The 17,037-nt window shown below is 34.3% G+C and overlaps 1 protein-coding gene across 1 annotated transcript in view; it reads left to right on the forward strand.

Moving 5' to 3' along the window:
* The first annotated feature begins 481 nt into the window (after nucleotides 1–481).
* Nucleotides 482–17,037, forward strand: part of RTTN (rotatin) — a 43,314-nt gene continuing 26,758 nt past the window's right edge. Inside the window, 10 exon segments of the mRNA XM_031552808.1 lie at nucleotides 482–547; nucleotides 2,038–2,214; nucleotides 3,335–3,489; nucleotides 4,619–4,838; nucleotides 5,575–5,703; nucleotides 7,351–7,458; nucleotides 8,075–8,233; nucleotides 8,616–8,687; nucleotides 12,143–12,335; nucleotides 14,212–14,294. Coding sequence (XP_031408668.1) covers nucleotides 482–547; nucleotides 2,038–2,214; nucleotides 3,335–3,489; nucleotides 4,619–4,838; nucleotides 5,575–5,703; nucleotides 7,351–7,458; nucleotides 8,075–8,233; nucleotides 8,616–8,687; nucleotides 12,143–12,335; nucleotides 14,212–14,294 — 1,362 coding nt within the window.

The following is a 17,037-nucleotide window of genomic DNA, read 5'->3' on the forward strand; positions in this document are numbered from 1 at the left end:
AAAAAAAAAAAGGATTCACCCACAAATGCTTAGAGAGCTGGGTGATGTTATTTTGTGAGAAATGCCTGAGGACTAGAGGAAAGCAAACATCACTCCTGTCTTCAGGAAGGGTACATGAAAGACAGGAATGTCATTGCGAGTAGGTTGGCTTTACCAAACAGAAGTCATACTTGGTGAAGCTGCTGAAATCCTTTTACAATGAAAAGTCCAGTTCACGGACTGGTTTGGCCCAGTTCCCTGACTAGCGGGTGGAGGGATTTTGCAAAATCCATGCTTCCAGGAAAGGGAAACAGGGGACCCCGAAATAATTAAAAACAGCGGCAACAATCTGAGGAGAAACAAACTAATTTATTAAATATAGTATCAGAATGCAAAATAACACACTATAATACAATATAATTAGAATTGAAGCTAATAAATCAAATATAATGAGAGATAGTGTCCAAAAGGTGGATAGGCCTCACCATACAGCTGAGGTGAGATGCTCAGTCTGGTTGAGCAGCAGAGACAAGAGCCTGACGAAGAAGAACCTGATGAAGCACATCAGGTGATCTTTCCAGGGGTTATATCTCCTCTCTGACCGCAGTGCCCCTTGGGATATATAGTTCTTCTCTTCCGGACAGGTGTCTCAAACTTAAGCATTAACACTTTAACTCCCAGTGCACTACATGGTGTTATGATGTAGAATACAGATAACCGAAAATCATAAAACCATGACAGTTCTGCCTTGATTTAAATGTTTTTACACGATGTTTTAAAATCCTCATAGACAAGCTAATGAGGTATTGATTGGAGAGGTAGATAGTGAGATGTATTGAAAGGTGGCTGAACAGTGGAGCCTGGAGGATGGTGTGTTGATCAGTGACATGAAGTCTTGTTGGCTACCTGTAACTAGCAGTGTACCACAGCAGTCAGTACTGGATATAATCCTGTTTAATATATTCATTAACAATACAAAGGTTGGGGGAGAATACCTCCAGCAATTTTATGTTACAAAATTGGGAGGAGTAGCTTATGTGCCTGAGGGTTGTGCTGCCATTCAGGAGGATCTTGATAGGCTGGAGAAATGGGCTGACAGAAACGGAGACTGCAGAGAAGGTGGAGCCAGATTCCTTTCGGTGATGCCCAGTGACAGGACAAGGTGAAATGGGCAAGAATTGAAGCACAAGACATTTTATCTGAATATCAGGAGACACATTTTCACTGTGCAGAGCAATGGCACAGGTTGCCCGGTGAGGTTGTGGAGTCTCTTCCTTAAAGATCTTCAAAAGCCACCTGGACATGGTCCTGAATAAGCAGCTCAGCATGACAGCCATTGGACCAGATGATCTCCAGAGGCCCATTCCAAGCTCATTGTATCTATGATTTTGTCATTTGTTTATGTCAAAATGGCAAAGTATAAGAATGCCATATTTAAACTATATATATATATATTTAAAATCGTAGAATCATAGAATGGTTTGTGTTGGAAAGGACCTTTAAAATCATTTAGTTCCAGCCCCCCTGCTATAGGCAGAGACATCTCCCACTAGACCAGGTTGCTCTCAGAGCCTCCTGCAGCCTGGCCTTGAATGCTTGTAGGGAGGGGGCATCCACAACCTCTCTGCGCAACCTATTCCAGCGTCTCACCACCCTCACAGTAAAGAATTTCTTCCTGATATCTAGACTCCCAGGGCCTTCTCTTCTCCTGTCTGAAAAGCCCCACTCTCTCATCCTGTCCTCATAGGGCAGGTGCTCCAGCCCTCTGATCATCTTTGTGGCCCTCCTCTAGTTCTTTTGTCTCTGTTCTATTTTTTTCTGTCTTTTCCAACAAACAATTCCATGTCTTTTAATGTATGAAGTATGTATAATACAGGTGTGTTTCAGTTTAAATAAAACTGATATAATTCCTTTTTATTATTTGCAGTTATGTTATGTGTATTTAAATAATTTGAAGTTTAATATAGGCAACTCCTTATTTGCTTGATATTACATTTGCTTAGTTAATTCAGCTGTATTAGACTGAGATCATAGCACTTTCTTTTAATTCCCTAAAAGTATGAATATATATACACTTGTTTTTATTGCAGATTTTTGCAAGTGCTTCCAGCTTCTGCTGAGGATGAGAAGCTTTTGGTAGATGTCCTAAGATTTTTGAACAAATTGTGTAGAGATAAGAGAGCAAGCTTGGAGGCAGATCATCTGAAGTGGATCCTGAAATCGTTACTTAAAAGTGTAAGAATATAAATATGAACTTGTTTTGCTGTGGTGTAGGTAACAATAATAGGATGGTTATACAGAGCCATGTAAGTGTAGTTAGCTATATGTAGCTTTATGTAGAGCTTTATACATACACTATATATGCATTTATATTAAGTAAGTAGCTGTACATATGAATATACTTGTACAGCTGATATATGTATAGCTGTGTGTTTAAGTATGTAACTGTGTTATCTGTGTAACTCAAAGAACGAGGTTCTCTGCAGGTATATTGTGACTTTCTGCATGATAAAGGAATATAAATGTCTGTCTTGGATTAAGAACAAGAATTGAAAGTTAAGACAGAAGTTTTTGTTGTTTCAGTTTTGATTTAAAATGGCTGCAATACATTTACGTAAAACATTTTTATAACCCTGAGGAAGGTATTATATGAGCATAGTTCATACAGTTGAAATATAAAAATGCAAGTATAATATTGGAGGAATATAATTTATTTTTATTTTCAGTTTTTTAGATGTGTGCTTTTCATTTGAGATGTTTTATCTAGTATTAGTCATTAAGATGTACAAAAACAAGTAGGAAATTAAGATTAAAAAAGCAGTATGAAACAACTTGTACTTGTCAAAATATAGTAATTCAATCTTATTGTATGAAAACTAGTTTCTAAAGATAACAATGATGACTGCAGTTGTATAACTGCGTTACAAAGTACTGTTCTTCACAAAGCAAGTACATACTGTACTCAAAGCAAGGTCTTACAAGGGTTATCATATATTGAGTGTACATGCATTTGCATTTTTCCATTTTAAAAAACAGTTTAAACATTTAGGAAAAAAGTGCTAGTGATCTTCTTTTCAATTACGTAAGACTGATGTACTTCAATTTGTATGGTTAACAAGAGATCCTTTAAAATGTGGTAGGTATGGCTAATTAATACCAGAAAATCTTTACTGTGTTGTTGTTGTTATGATTTCAATTTACAGAAATATTTCTTGGTAAAATGATTATTATGGAATTTGTGATTTTTAGTGCATGTGATTTTAAAGCACCAAACGGAAAACTGGCTTTAGTGTGTTTATTAAAACAGAATTTAAGCAATGCATGATGTGACTGTATTTTTATTCTTTTCTCTTAGAAATCAAGTTCCCTTTTGGGCCTTTTGGTGCGACCGGAATCCCAAGTGCGGGATGAAACAGATGAAATACAGACTGCTGTCAGACAACGACTGGATAAAGAACTCATTCATCTTTTTAACACACTGTTATTTTGTTCAGTATCAGTGACTGACAGGTACAGTTTAAGTGGAACTGCCTGTGTCATTCTGACTGGGATAGTAATGCCTTGTGCTACTGCATCTTAGAGTTTGGAAATAATTACATCACAATACAGTCATGGTAAACTTTAAAAACGGAATATACTTCTCTTTAAGTGAAGATCAACATTAGCTATACCTTTTCACAGTAAAATTAGGAAATTAAGGAAATTGTGAAGAAGTGCACTAGTGCAGTTTTTCAAAAAATGATAATTAAATTGATGGCACTGAGAAGATGGGCTATTTCTTTTTCACTACTGGAAATTTGCTTAAGTGATAGCTGGATTGATTTTTCTACTAGCTACTTGCAGGAAAGTAAAACAACAGAATATCAGCAAGTATTTATTTCCATCCTCTTCCTTTTTGCTCCATAGTGCATCATTAACTATCGTGCACACTGGTTATTGTTAGAATGCCTACTTCCAGAATGAGGTGCCATCCTTTTTCTGTTAGTCAGACAAACAGAAATTAACTTCTATAGGTTTTTTTTCCTAAGTTTTTAAAATAATATTTTCACACTAAATCCTTCTATCCAAATGCATTCTGAGATGCTAAAATTGCAGTTGACGTATTTATCTGTGTGCCACAACATAACTGCTAGTAAAGATTCCTTCAAAATGCTATCTTTACCATTCCTCCCACTCAGTTACTCAATTTCTAAATAAAACATAAGAAAAAAATGACAGCTAGAAAAAGAAGGATTATAGAAATCCCTGCCAGTTATGTCTTATACTCCTTTATTTTCTGTCTGTTGGTGATAGATTTGCAGGAAATATTTTAAAACTTGGTGCCTGAACCAGAACAAACATAAGCAGAATCTTTGTGACACTTGTCACTCTGAGTTATCCAATGTTCTTGAACTCCTGCTCTTTTATATGCTCATTAGAAATTAGAGTTCTATCTCGTTTGTCCGTGTTTGGTTAAGCAGTCCTGTTCTGTAATTTACTTCTGCGTTATTTGGTGTGTAAGACAACAGTTACTAATTGATATGCTGAGACCCGCTTAATAGCAATAATAATAATGATGCACTGGCCTCTTACAAAATAATTAATTATAATAGCTTTATGCTGTCATTTGATGCTTTTTTACCTTTTATAATTAATCCAGAGAGGGCTTGGAACTTGCTGGCTGTTTCAGAACTGAGCTGGCTCTCAAGCTTTTACAGTCCTTAAGGCTAACAGATGCACCACATTTTTATGGGCTTCCTTCACTGGAGAGAACACTCAGAGGAATGGTTCATGTTACTGCACTGCCAAACTGGAGTACGTATTCTGCTACCGCTGAACCTTTCACAATTTGTAAGAAATATTTAACAGGTCTTCTTGAGGTAAGTAGTTTATCTTATCACCTAACTTTTTTTTTGAATGCTTGTAAAGTCACTGTAACTAATAATATTATAATTTTTACGCTGTACTTCCAGTGAATATAGTTTCTATGAAAGGTGCTTTTCTTTCTCCAAGAAAATAGCTAAAAGATTAAGACGAGATTGAGTGACTTGTGTCTTTACTTAAAGGAAAATAAAAGTTTTAAAATGTGTTTACTTATGATGATTGAGTATATTGCACGTGCTTTCCCATTCCCTTTAGAATTTTATATAGAAAGTTGATTTATTTATTCCAATTCAAGTCCCAAGAAAAGATAGAAATGACCTGTATTCTTCAATGTAGGATTTTGGAAAATAAACTGTATTTTTAATTTCAAACATAGCAGAAAGAAGCTTGCTGCAATAAATGGCCTCTTTCCAACAAAAACAAACTTTTCAACTCTGACTGAAATACAGTATTTAGCCAGCTTTCTATGTAAAAATATACTTATTATCTAGATCCACTCTATTCTTCATTTGAATAGGCAAATAAAATAACTACTGACCTTCAAGGGTTTAACCATACAGGAAAATGATGAATGAGTAAGTGACTCATAAATAAATTAACATCTAGCCAAAAGAGTGTATTTGATAATTCACCATTTTTCCATGGGTTTAATTTACGTGTGTGCAGTGGTTTATACTCTACCTGTGTAGTGCTCACAGTAAAGCTACTGTGAACTTATTCCTACACTCCCAGGTCATCTCATCGTTTTACGTTGAATGGGGAGGAAATGCTATGTCCTTTATGGGAAAAGGTGTTACAAAAAGCACTGTTCTTTGTTTGCTTCACTTATCTCATGAAATGATGGCTCAAGCTAAGGATACGGTGAGTACATTATAGTTCCCCTTATCTTGTCACTTTTGATGGCTAGGCACAGATATATTTTAACTGATATAATTCAATAATTAAGTGTAATCATTCTGGAGAATTGCAGTCAACTCCACTCAATGCCTATGATTGCCACTTGTGAAAACATTTCAATGTGGTGAAATACGCTTTGTATTTGGAAATAATGCTTTGGTTTTGAGGAAAAAAAAAAAAGTATTCCTGGTAGCATTCCAGTTTTTATTTCTGCAATCCTGTAGTCTTTCATGACTGAAAGAGGGGACTTAAATTGATTTTTACGTATGTATTTATTTTTAATCATGTAGAATAATATCTATAATAGCATAATAAATGATGGTGGGTTTTTTGTGACTGTAGGTCATAAAGTGCCAGCAGCAATGTCCAGATTCTAATATTTTATATTATTATAAAATAAAATAAAGTTTTAAATCCTATCCATTGTTTACAAGTTACATGATTAAGCGTGAGATCTTGTGGAGAGAGGAATACAAAATTAACCTTCTTACTCTGTGCAAGCTATGTTGTACAGGAAATATGGATAACTCGTTTAAAAATAAAAATTGCAGTTTATTATTAATGCTAACTTAAAATGTACAGTCTATGAATTGAGACAAAAACTAGTTAAAATCCAGGTGTTTTTAATGTTGTTTTGCCCATTAGCAGTATTATGAACCATTCTCATTCTTTGTTACTTAAAGAACCATCTTACTAAGTTAGACATAGAATCCTTTAGCTCATAGCAATGGACAGAAATGACCTACAGTTGTTCATAGAGTTTATGAGAAATAGAACAGATGCTTAGTATATGATAAAATTGCTACAATGTTTTATTTCTTTCATTTCTTTGATATTGCTTTATGGTCATACTTTCTTACTTGGGTGTATTTCATTTTGTATTTTAATTCTCCTTCTACTTCAAAGACTGTAAAAAACCATGTTTACTGTTATCAATATTGTGTATTGAGAAGATTCATGTGAAAGACAGTGTTCCAAGTGAGGCATCCAAATGTAGTCATCTATTTTGTAAAAAATATACAGGGCTGAGACATTCAGAAGATGCACCTATAAAATTTTGAATTGCATAGTTCACTCAGAACATAATGCATTGTGCAGTGCCATGATTAAGCAAAGCACAATGAGTACGGGGTTTTTTTTACCAGAGTTAAGGAGCTGTATTTGCAAAGTATGAATTCATGGAATCTGCAGCTAAGGCACTTAATCACATGGTAGGTGCACAAAGTAATAAACTGACTTAAGAGGTAGCTGCATGTTGTTATTCAGCAGTTTCCTGCATAGATATCATGTCTAATTTTTTTCAAGCATTTAAGAAACAATAAAAAAATGTATGGAGTAATTCCTAAACATTCCTAATATTTCAAGTAAAATGTTTAATGCCTTTAGTACTGTTATCTTAATACTAACCAGAAGTAATAAATTTAATTTTATTCAGTAAGTGGAGTCAATACAATATATGTATGTTTATAGAGACAATGAACATCTTTTTCCTGGAGTATCAGCGTTATGTACATTTAAAGTAGTTTAGTATGCAATTGACAGCCCAGGCTGTTGATGGCATTGAAAGATTTAGAAAATAATTTCTAATTTTATTTTCTGTTTTCTGATCAGGACTGGGTATCTCTTTGGTCTTTGCCTTACAATAACAGTGAAGATCAAATTCCTTCCCACCTAGGTCTGACATGGCTGGTTCCTTTATGGGTAGATAGAGATCCTGAGGTTAGTTAATGCAAAGTTGATATCTTATTTTGACACCTAGCTATATGCATGATTTTTGTTTCAGGAATTCAATATTGAAACTACCGATTTGCATTATTTTCAATATTACTGACTGTATCCTAAATAACAATACCAATAAAGTAGGGAGAATATTTTCTTATAAACACTCTGAAATCCTTCCCTATATATTCAATCTTCTATCCTCTTATTAGTCATTTATGATAATGAATCATAGGCAGTTTTCATCAACTTTACTTTAGCTCTAATGCAAAAATGTGTGTAAACTACAAATTTAGAGCAAATATATTTGATGCTCACCTGTTAAATTATGAGTTTTTGAATCAGAACTATTTTTAAATGGTAAAATGCTGAGAATATTGAATATACATTTAAGTATTCAAAAATTTATTCATTTTGTTATTTATACATACATGTAGTTATGACCGTGAGTATAGAGCCAGGTGAATGCAGGAAAAATAACTTGTTTAAACAGTTTAAACCCTTTTAAAATCATTCTGTCTAAGCTACAGATTTAGTTGATTGAACTCAACAATAATTAAAAAAATGTGTTATTACTGTAAGTAATGTCATTTTCTATTGTGTTTACATGCACTAGGTCAGATTTACTGCACTTGGAATAGGATCAGCTCTTACATCTCTTGAATTAGGTTGCATTGCTTTAGCAGAGAGTTGCAAGAACATTTCAGGAGGGCTATGGGGAACAGCGTTAAACATCTTTCTAGACCAATCTGAATGCAGCATGGTACGCAGGGAGGTATGTTTCTTGTCACATTCTGCTGTCTTAAATTGTTGTCGGTAGTTTGTTATGGAGAAAACAAATAGCTAGATTTTAATCTGTTTTGTTCTATTTAAAAGCACTTTGGCGTACCAGCTTATCACCAGTTCTCTAGTAAATATCTCCTCATTGCAAACTAGAGGTAAATTAGAGGTAATCTCTTGCTCTTTTTAACTGTATAGACATCTCTCTCAACTCTAGTTGTAAGATTTCTTTTATTAATCTACATGAACATGAAAAATCCTTGTTTTGACATGTATCTAAAACAGTGGAATAATTTCTCAACTATCCTGTTCAATCTTATGTGCTTCACTGAACTCTGATGGCTAGACAGTAATGTTGATGCATTCATTTCTTTTAGGCTGCTTTTATTCTACAAAATCTTCTTGTGATCCCCATTCCTACTGAAGATCTGAAAGACTGTGTTTGGCAAGTGAGTGACTATTACACTTGATGAGAAAGTTCATATTGTCACGGAGAGGCATTATTTGATATAAGAGCTTATGTTAGTATATCTACAGAATAAATTTAAAAAGTTACATCTGAAATGAGATTTTTGAAAGAAATATGTGAATACATAAGCTTCTTCCACCTCCCAGAGAGTTCAAGAGAACAAGTAAAGCTTTATTGTATAGTATCTTAGATCATGTATATATGGTATCTTAGATATAATATCTTTGATTTCCAAGGAAACTTCATTACTTACATAGTATTGATGTTTTAAGATAAAAATTGGTTAGTTATTTTGCCTGGAATGCAACTTGAATTTAGGTGTATAAGAAAGAAAAAATTCTGAGAAAGCAGAGTTTAATGTAGTGTTTAATATTTTGAAAGAAATATGAGTGACAGAAAGCATGCCTTCCCAAAGAAAGATGAAGTAGCTTCTTGCTTTAAAGACTTTTTTAAGAGCGTACTCCCTTTCTTAAAGAGATGAGCTACAGCAAGTTGCTCAGGGCTATGTCATAGAATCACCCAGGTTGGAAAAGATTGTCAAGTCCAACCATGACCTAACCATACTACCCTAACTAACAACTCTCCATTAAATCATGTCCATAAGCACCACATCCAAATGGTCGTTAAACACATCCAGGGATGGTGACTCAACCACCTCCCTGGGGAAGCCTATTCCATTGCTTAACAACCTTTTCTGTTAAGAAGTCTTTCTAGATATCCAACCTAAACTTACCCTGGCGCAACTTGAGGCCATTTCCCCTTGTCCTGTCACCGGTGAGAAGAGACCAACCCTGCTCTCACTGTAAGCACCTTTCAGATATTGGAAGAGAGCAATAAGGTCTCCCTTCAGCCTCCTTTTCCCCAGACTAAACTGCCCCAGTTCCTTTAGTCTCTCATCGTAGGCATATTCTCCAATCCCTTCACCAGCTTGGACCTGCTACAGCACCTCAGTGTCCTTTCTGTACTGAGGTGCCCAAAACTGAGCACAGTAGTCAAGATGGGACATCACAAGTGCCAAGTACAGGGGCAGGATTACTTCCCTAGTCCTGCTCACCACACCATTCCTGATAAAAGCTGGGTTTTGAATTTCTCCAAGAACAGAAACTCCACAACCTCTCTGGATAACTTTTTCTTGTGTTTGACCACCTCCACAGGAAAAAAAGAGACATTATTTCTGTTTTACTTGGATAAATTGTTGCTGAGTCACGTGTACCCAAAATGCATGCATCTTGCAGAGCTGCATTTTATAGTATGTCTCTCTTTACATATAATTATAAAGGAAGATGTTTAAGTAGTCTGTAACATCTGGCTTTGGTTTCAGTCTTTGGATATTAATGAATTTATTTTTTTATCAATAGAAATAATTCTTTAATAGCATGGGATTTGCAAAGTGAAAGCCATTGTAACATCAATATAAATTTGCTGTAAGCGTGTCAATATTAGAAGTTGCTTTTCAGTCTTCAAATCATTTCAGTGAGTAAGGTGAAGTGACAGAAATTAAATATGGTTGAAAAACTCAGAAGGCATTCCAATGCAGTTTATGAGTTTTGAGTCAATTCTTATTAAGAGCATTTTAATAGAGATTGCTCATCACCTGGTGAGGGCTCATACAGAAAGATGTTAAACAACATTTGGGGCAATAGGCAAATTAAAAGTGCTTAAAATATAAATAATAATTAAAGTTGTAAGATACCAGCAGGATAAAATACTGTATTTCAGACCTACTTATTTTTCAAATGTACTATTTGAAAGATAATTTGAAATTTACAAGATAAATTGTTTCTAGACCTTAATACAATTGAGTCTGAAGGAGGCCAATTAAGTGTATTTGGATGAAGAGCAGGAATAATGTACCATAGCCAAAGTAGAACATTTATATTTCTTCCCTTAAATAAATAGATTTGGGAAAGAAAAGGCTGTTACTAGAGTTTATAGGCTTTAGTACTGTCTGTAATGTTGCTTTTATCCATTTTGTTTGCTTCATAATTGTTTATTTTGCTGTGTTATTTTAAGGAGTGACCACAGGAGGCATTTTGTAATAAATCAGCTGTATAAGTTTTGCTAAGATTGTAATGTATTGCATTTTCTGAAAATTGCGGAAGTCAGGACGCATTGTGAGAGGAACTCTTTCATTGCTCCCATTATACAATAAAGTGATTGGCATAGCTTCTTAAAGTGACAAAGACAGTCATGGATTTTGATTCAATTTAAGAGAATTTCTCAAGTATACATTTGTCTTGTTGATATAACCTAAGCATATTGCTGACAGTGTACGAGCAGTTTTATAATTCATTATAAGCAATTTGTATGAAGTAACATTGTTCTTCAAACTATTTGACATCTCATTCTTTATCAATTAATATCAAATGCAAATGGTCAAAATTGTCTGTTTATGTATTATACAAAACAAAGAATCATCTGTAACTATTCAGAAGTCTGGCTATAGTTTACACTGTTTTACCTGATCCTTTCTTGGAAAATAAGTTTGTATTCAGTGTAAATAGAGGGGTTAGGGAAGATGTAGAGCCTCCTAGCGACAAATAGCATTTTTCAGATGACTTCATTGTCAGTGAAGAGCGGAAGTAGATGAAGCACAAAGGAAAGTTTCTACTTAGTTTTGCAAGATGCCTCCTAAAACTTGCATAATGTAATTTTTTTTCTCATTCCAAATTCTTTTGCTGGTTAATATTTTTAATTTTTATGAAAACAGATGATAACTTGGCTTCATATTATGATTTTGTTTTCTTCTATTAACACAGAAAACACTGAAAAAATTGTTGTAACAGGCAGATCTAGCTGCTGGAAACAAACAAACAAAAAAAACAAAACCAAATTCGACTACTATGAAGCATTTCTTATATTGTATAGATACAGCTCTCTAGTGAGTGTTCCTGAAGTCGTTGTTTAAAAATAAGTGACTGAAAACCATTCTTCAGAGATAAAATCTCTATTTTATTTTCCAAATAATTGTTTGTCATAGATTGACACGAGATAGATGTAGCGTAACAGCTGTATGCTTTTTAACAGGATTACTTGTTCAGAGTGTACTCTCTCTCCTACAGGAAACTTTTGCATTAGTTGATATCTGTAAGCAGAATTACATGAGAAACTTGTAACAGCTGCATAGAAAGTCATAGAAAGGTATAACTCGGGATTTAAGACAGTATTTGTATGAGAAGAATTTATAACCTTAATTTCTCAAGAGTTAAATATCTATTTCCATTCTTATAAGTGGAATGTTTTTTGTAAAACTTCATAATTTAGTTCAGTCTCAAAATCTAAATTTGACTGCCAGAATCTGGTCTATAAAACAGCTATACATATATAGACAAACAGTATTAGGCTTGAAGTTGTGTTTTGTTTGTTTTTGCCAGTTTATTTTTTATGTAAAAGATTCCTTGAAAGAAATTAACTTTTTGAATTTCATGTTTTCAGGGACCTTGTGTACATGATGAAGAAACTGGCCTCTCCCAGACCGGAAAACCTGCACTTAAGGCTCTTTTGCATCACTGTCAGTTTTACAAACATTTGAATCAGATGGTGAAACACTGTTACCTAGGTTGTTATATGTTTGATGTGAATTCTGCCAAGGAAGACAACCATGTCATTGAAAAAAGTGGTTCAACTGGTAAGTTATGTTAATTTTGCAGTATTTTTAACTAGATGTTACTTCAGTAAGCTAAGTAATTCATATTAAAGATGGAGTTAAAATAGAATGTGCTAGCCATGAATGTAAATGTTTTCAAGTTCAATTTTTACCTTAAAGTTCTAAGAATAAATAGATCACCAATTCAACAAATTTCAGAAAAAGCTCTGAACTGTTTCATACAACTTCAAAAATTTATAAATGGAAAAAGATGTACTGCAGAACCAATTACATTACCTTGCAAAGCATTAGGGGTAAAATACTTCTTACACTTGTGAATTTGACATAGCAGTACAATCAAAATTTAAGAAAAAGAAATACATAGACAGGTATATTACCAGAAGAGGCTGACCCCCACCTTACTGCAGCCTCCTTTTAGGTAATTGTAGACAGTGATAATGTCTCTCTTGAGCCCCCTCCAGACTGAACAATCCCAGTTCCCTAAGCTACTTCTCATAAGACTTCTGGATAGTGCCCTTCTCTGAACACACTCCAGTTCCTCAATGCCTTTCTTATAGAGAAGGGCCCAAAACTGATCACAGTACTTAAGATACAGCCTCACCAGTGCTGAGTACAAAGGAACAAGCACCTCTATAGTTATGCTGACTACGCAGTTTCTGATGCAAGCCAGGATGCCATTGCTTTCTTGGTCACCTGGGCACACCGCTAGATCATGTTCAGCTAGCGGTCAGCTAGCATCCCCAGATCTTTTTCTGCTGCACAGCTTTCCAGCCACTCTGTCCCCAGCTTGTAGTGTTGCATGGGATTGATGTGACCAAAGTGCAGTGTTGAACCTCATACAATTGGCGTCAGTCCATTGCTCAAATCTGGATCCCTCTGTAGACCATTCCCACCCTCAAGAAGACAAACACTTCCTCCCAACTTGTTGTCATGTGCAAACTACTGAGGATATATTCAATTCATGGAATCATAAAATGCTTTGGGTCAGAAGGGACTTTTAAGATCATCTAGTTTCAATCCTCCTGGTATAGGCAGGGACACCTCCCTCTAAACCAGGTTGCTCAAAGTCCCATCCAGCCTTGCCTTGAATGCTTCCAAGGAGGAGGCATTCACAGTCTCAGATTCCCTCATCCAGACCATCAGCAAAGATATTAAACAGGACTGACCCCTGAGGAACAGTACTTATCACTGTTTGCCATCTGGGTTTAACTCCATTCACCACCACTCTCTGGACCAGACCATTCAGCCACTTTTTTAACCAAAGTGCAGTACACCTGTCTAAGCCTGTATAATCTGGTGCTATACTGTTGATTTATTTTTTTTCCTACAAATAAAAACCTCAAAGCCTATTATTAACAGGTTTATGATATAAGATTTTCATCACTAATTGTTCAGAAATATTTACAAGTTAATTCCACCTTCTTTATATTTATAAATATTGGTTCTCTTGAAATTGGTTCTTTTAAAATATGGGCTTAAAGATTTTTGAGGATGAGGACATCAGTTCATTATGTTTGTACTGCGAGAGCCCAAAATAAGTACTTTTAGCCTATTCCATTTTAAATAAAACTAAATCTGAATTATGTAAAATTATTGAAGGCTATGTGATTGCAATTTGAGCTAAATGTAGCTTTCCCATGCTTTTTTGTTATAGCAGAAGATTGTATTCTATTCAATTTCTATTTATTCAAGGGATTTACTGGATAATAATACATTAGTATAGTATGTAGAAAAACTGAAATATTTTCAGACTATTTGAAATATTTTGAATATTTGAGAATGACTGCTTAGCTACTTCTTTGTGGCATGAAACAAGATTTTGAAAGAGTTATTCTTTCTGCTGGTCTTGCAGTAATGTTTGTTTGATTCTGGTGTTTTTTTCTTTCCCTCCATACAGATTTTGATGATTCTCTTAATCTTTGGAAGGTTGTATCTAGTCAGAGCCCATCTTCACATTCTCAGTCAACATCAGAAACTATGGTAACTTCCAGGTTAACCTCTTTATACCAACTGCACTGTTGCTAAGAATATACTTTAAGGCAAATTAACACTGTTGTAAATGCAACTGCTTAAATATGAGTTTAGTTTAAGAGCTGAAACGAAATTGAAATTAATTCTGAATTAGTTTTAGGATGCTGAAGAATACTTTTAAGTGAGCTAACTCATCTAGCTAAATGCACAGAACAGCATTGAATTCTGCAGCTACTACCAGGAAGATATACTCTACAGAAATTACTCTATAATCAGCTCTATTGACAAAAATGCAGACATTTTTGTCTATAGCTATCACTTCTGCTGCTTTTATTCAAACCGTCCTTTTAGAAAGAACCTGTATTTAGATTGTGGTTATAAAACTGGGTCAGTGAAAACCACAGATGCATTTTAGGTTGAAGACACATGTTATCTCATAATAAATGCTAGATTCCGTAGTGTTTTTCCAAGGAATGAAAATGCAACAAGACTCAAGATAGATGCAAAAGACATAAAAAAAAAAAAGTAGATGAAACTTGTTTCTGGACAAGATTATCCCTGTAATTAAAAACTCTAAACATTTACTGTCTTTTAAAATGGCAAATGCAAAGAAGGATGAAGCAAAGTATATTCTCCCAGTTTCAGAATGGATTTATAATACTAGATGAGACTATGATTAAAGCTTTTATAATATCCATTAGTTACCTAGTAAAAATTATAAGTTTTCAAAGACTGCAACATAACTCTAAGAAAACTAACGTACTGCATTGGGCAATCAATTTTTAAAATTTTGTTTGAAGTTCTTTGATGTAGAAATAACCAGCTAATGTAATACGAAAGCCATAATGCTACAGCTAATACAACTATCAAAGCTGTCACAGCTAAGTGAAGTTTTTTAAAAGATATTATAAAAATAGAAAATTACTAATGTAATAACATTATTTCAAAGTTTGTTATCCACTTATTCTGCTTACAGAGGAGCAAAATTGTTTCTGACAGGTTCTTGGCAATACCACTTAAGTATTTGCAGTAGACCAATAATCATATACCTAAAGAAGAGCTGAAGTCACCCAACTGGTGAAGGGGAGGCTTTACGTATGTAATATGCCTTCTCAGGAAGCAGCCTAGGGCCAAGAGCTGCTCTCCCTGCAATGTCTGGCCCTTATCTGAGCCCAGCATGGCTCCACCCTGGGTCCACCCCTTCTGGTCACCTGGGAAGCACAGGTGCAAACAGTTTGCCTGTGCTCCCTGTGCCAGACACACCCCTTCACCTGTTCAAGTTGTGACCTAACAGTTCCCCTACACCACTGTTTTTCTTTTATGAAAGAAGATACTTATATTAAGAACATGATAGGTCATACTCATGCCCATTGTTTCACATTTCAGTTAACACAATCCTGATTAATAAATGTTACTGCTGAAAGTCAGTACTTTAGGCACCTTTATTGTTATATGAGTTTGCATTTCTTTTAGGTTTAAAAAAAAAACGCAAAACACATAGAAATGTATTGTGGTTTTAATTTGCATTTTATTTTATTAAAGTGTTATTAGTCTAGGGCAATTCTAAGTTTGCTGATTACAGAATGTTACTTTTGAACTAATTATCTAGATGTTTCTTTTCTATTAAACAGATGTACTGATATAACAAATACTTACAAAACACATTCGAGTACTGTATTACTTTAACAATTCAAATTTTGGAAGGTGGTCAAAATAAAAATGCTAAAAAGCCAATGCTGAAACTTTTAATCTCCATATATTTCATATTTATTATTTTTTCTTCCTATTTTTACTCTCTATTACAAATTTATTTCTGTCTAGCATTGCTGCTATTTTTGGAATGTTTTAATAATTTAGCAGAAAACTGAAAAACCCAACGAACACCTTTGCTTTATATTAAACTCAAATATTTAAAGCTGAGTATTTGAAACTAAAATAAATGAGACTGCATAGAAATTAGGAAATTCATGCTTACATGAATACTACTTAGAAAGAGAAACCACATTTAAATGGGAATCTCACATTATTTCCAAATTGCTTCATACTGAATAGAATGTTACTTTCATAAAGAAGTTGAACATGTTTTGTTCATGTTACTCAAGGTGAAAGTTAAATTGCAGGGATTCTTAGGAAAGTTGAATATTTGATCTACTTAAAGTTGTGCTTGAGTTCTCATGAAGACCTGGAGAGTTCATTATGTCATGGCTTGAGTGGTTTAAAAGAAAAAGTAGTTTGGAATCTACTAGATCAAGTTAATGTATTTTCGTTTATATGTGTAAAGTAGCACATCACAGTTTAATGTAAAGGCTTAGCTCTGCAGTTCCATTTAAAAAAATTGACCTCTAAAATTAATTAAAGCTGAAAGCATATGGTAATAAACTCATTTGTGTCAGGCTTCCAGATATTGTAGACTTTGTATTTAGTAGGATTATGCTCTTTTAAAGTATTCTTTTAAAGTAATACTAATTTTTATATAAATTTTTTAATTCATGTGATACATATGTAGATTTCACAGAAAACCTTTGGTTGTCATGAAGATAACCTAATTTTCATTTGTCTTGCACTGTGGATTAGCAGTATGAGCTTTTTTAGCAGCTGCAAACTTATTTTTATTGATTGTGTTTTTTGGCTTTAAAAAAACATATATGATAGCTTCACATGATAGTTGGTAAATTACCAAGCTGGAATGAGAAATGCAAAGATCTGATATTCCAATACTGGTTTTAATTGGGAGAGGAAAGACATAAGAAGG

Source organism: Meleagris gallopavo, chromosome 3, assembly GCF_000146605.3.
Source record: "Meleagris gallopavo isolate NT-WF06-2002-E0010 breed Aviagen turkey brand Nicholas breeding stock chromosome 3, Turkey_5.1, whole genome shotgun sequence".
NCBI lineage: Eukaryota > Metazoa > Chordata > Aves > Galliformes > Phasianidae > Meleagris > Meleagris gallopavo.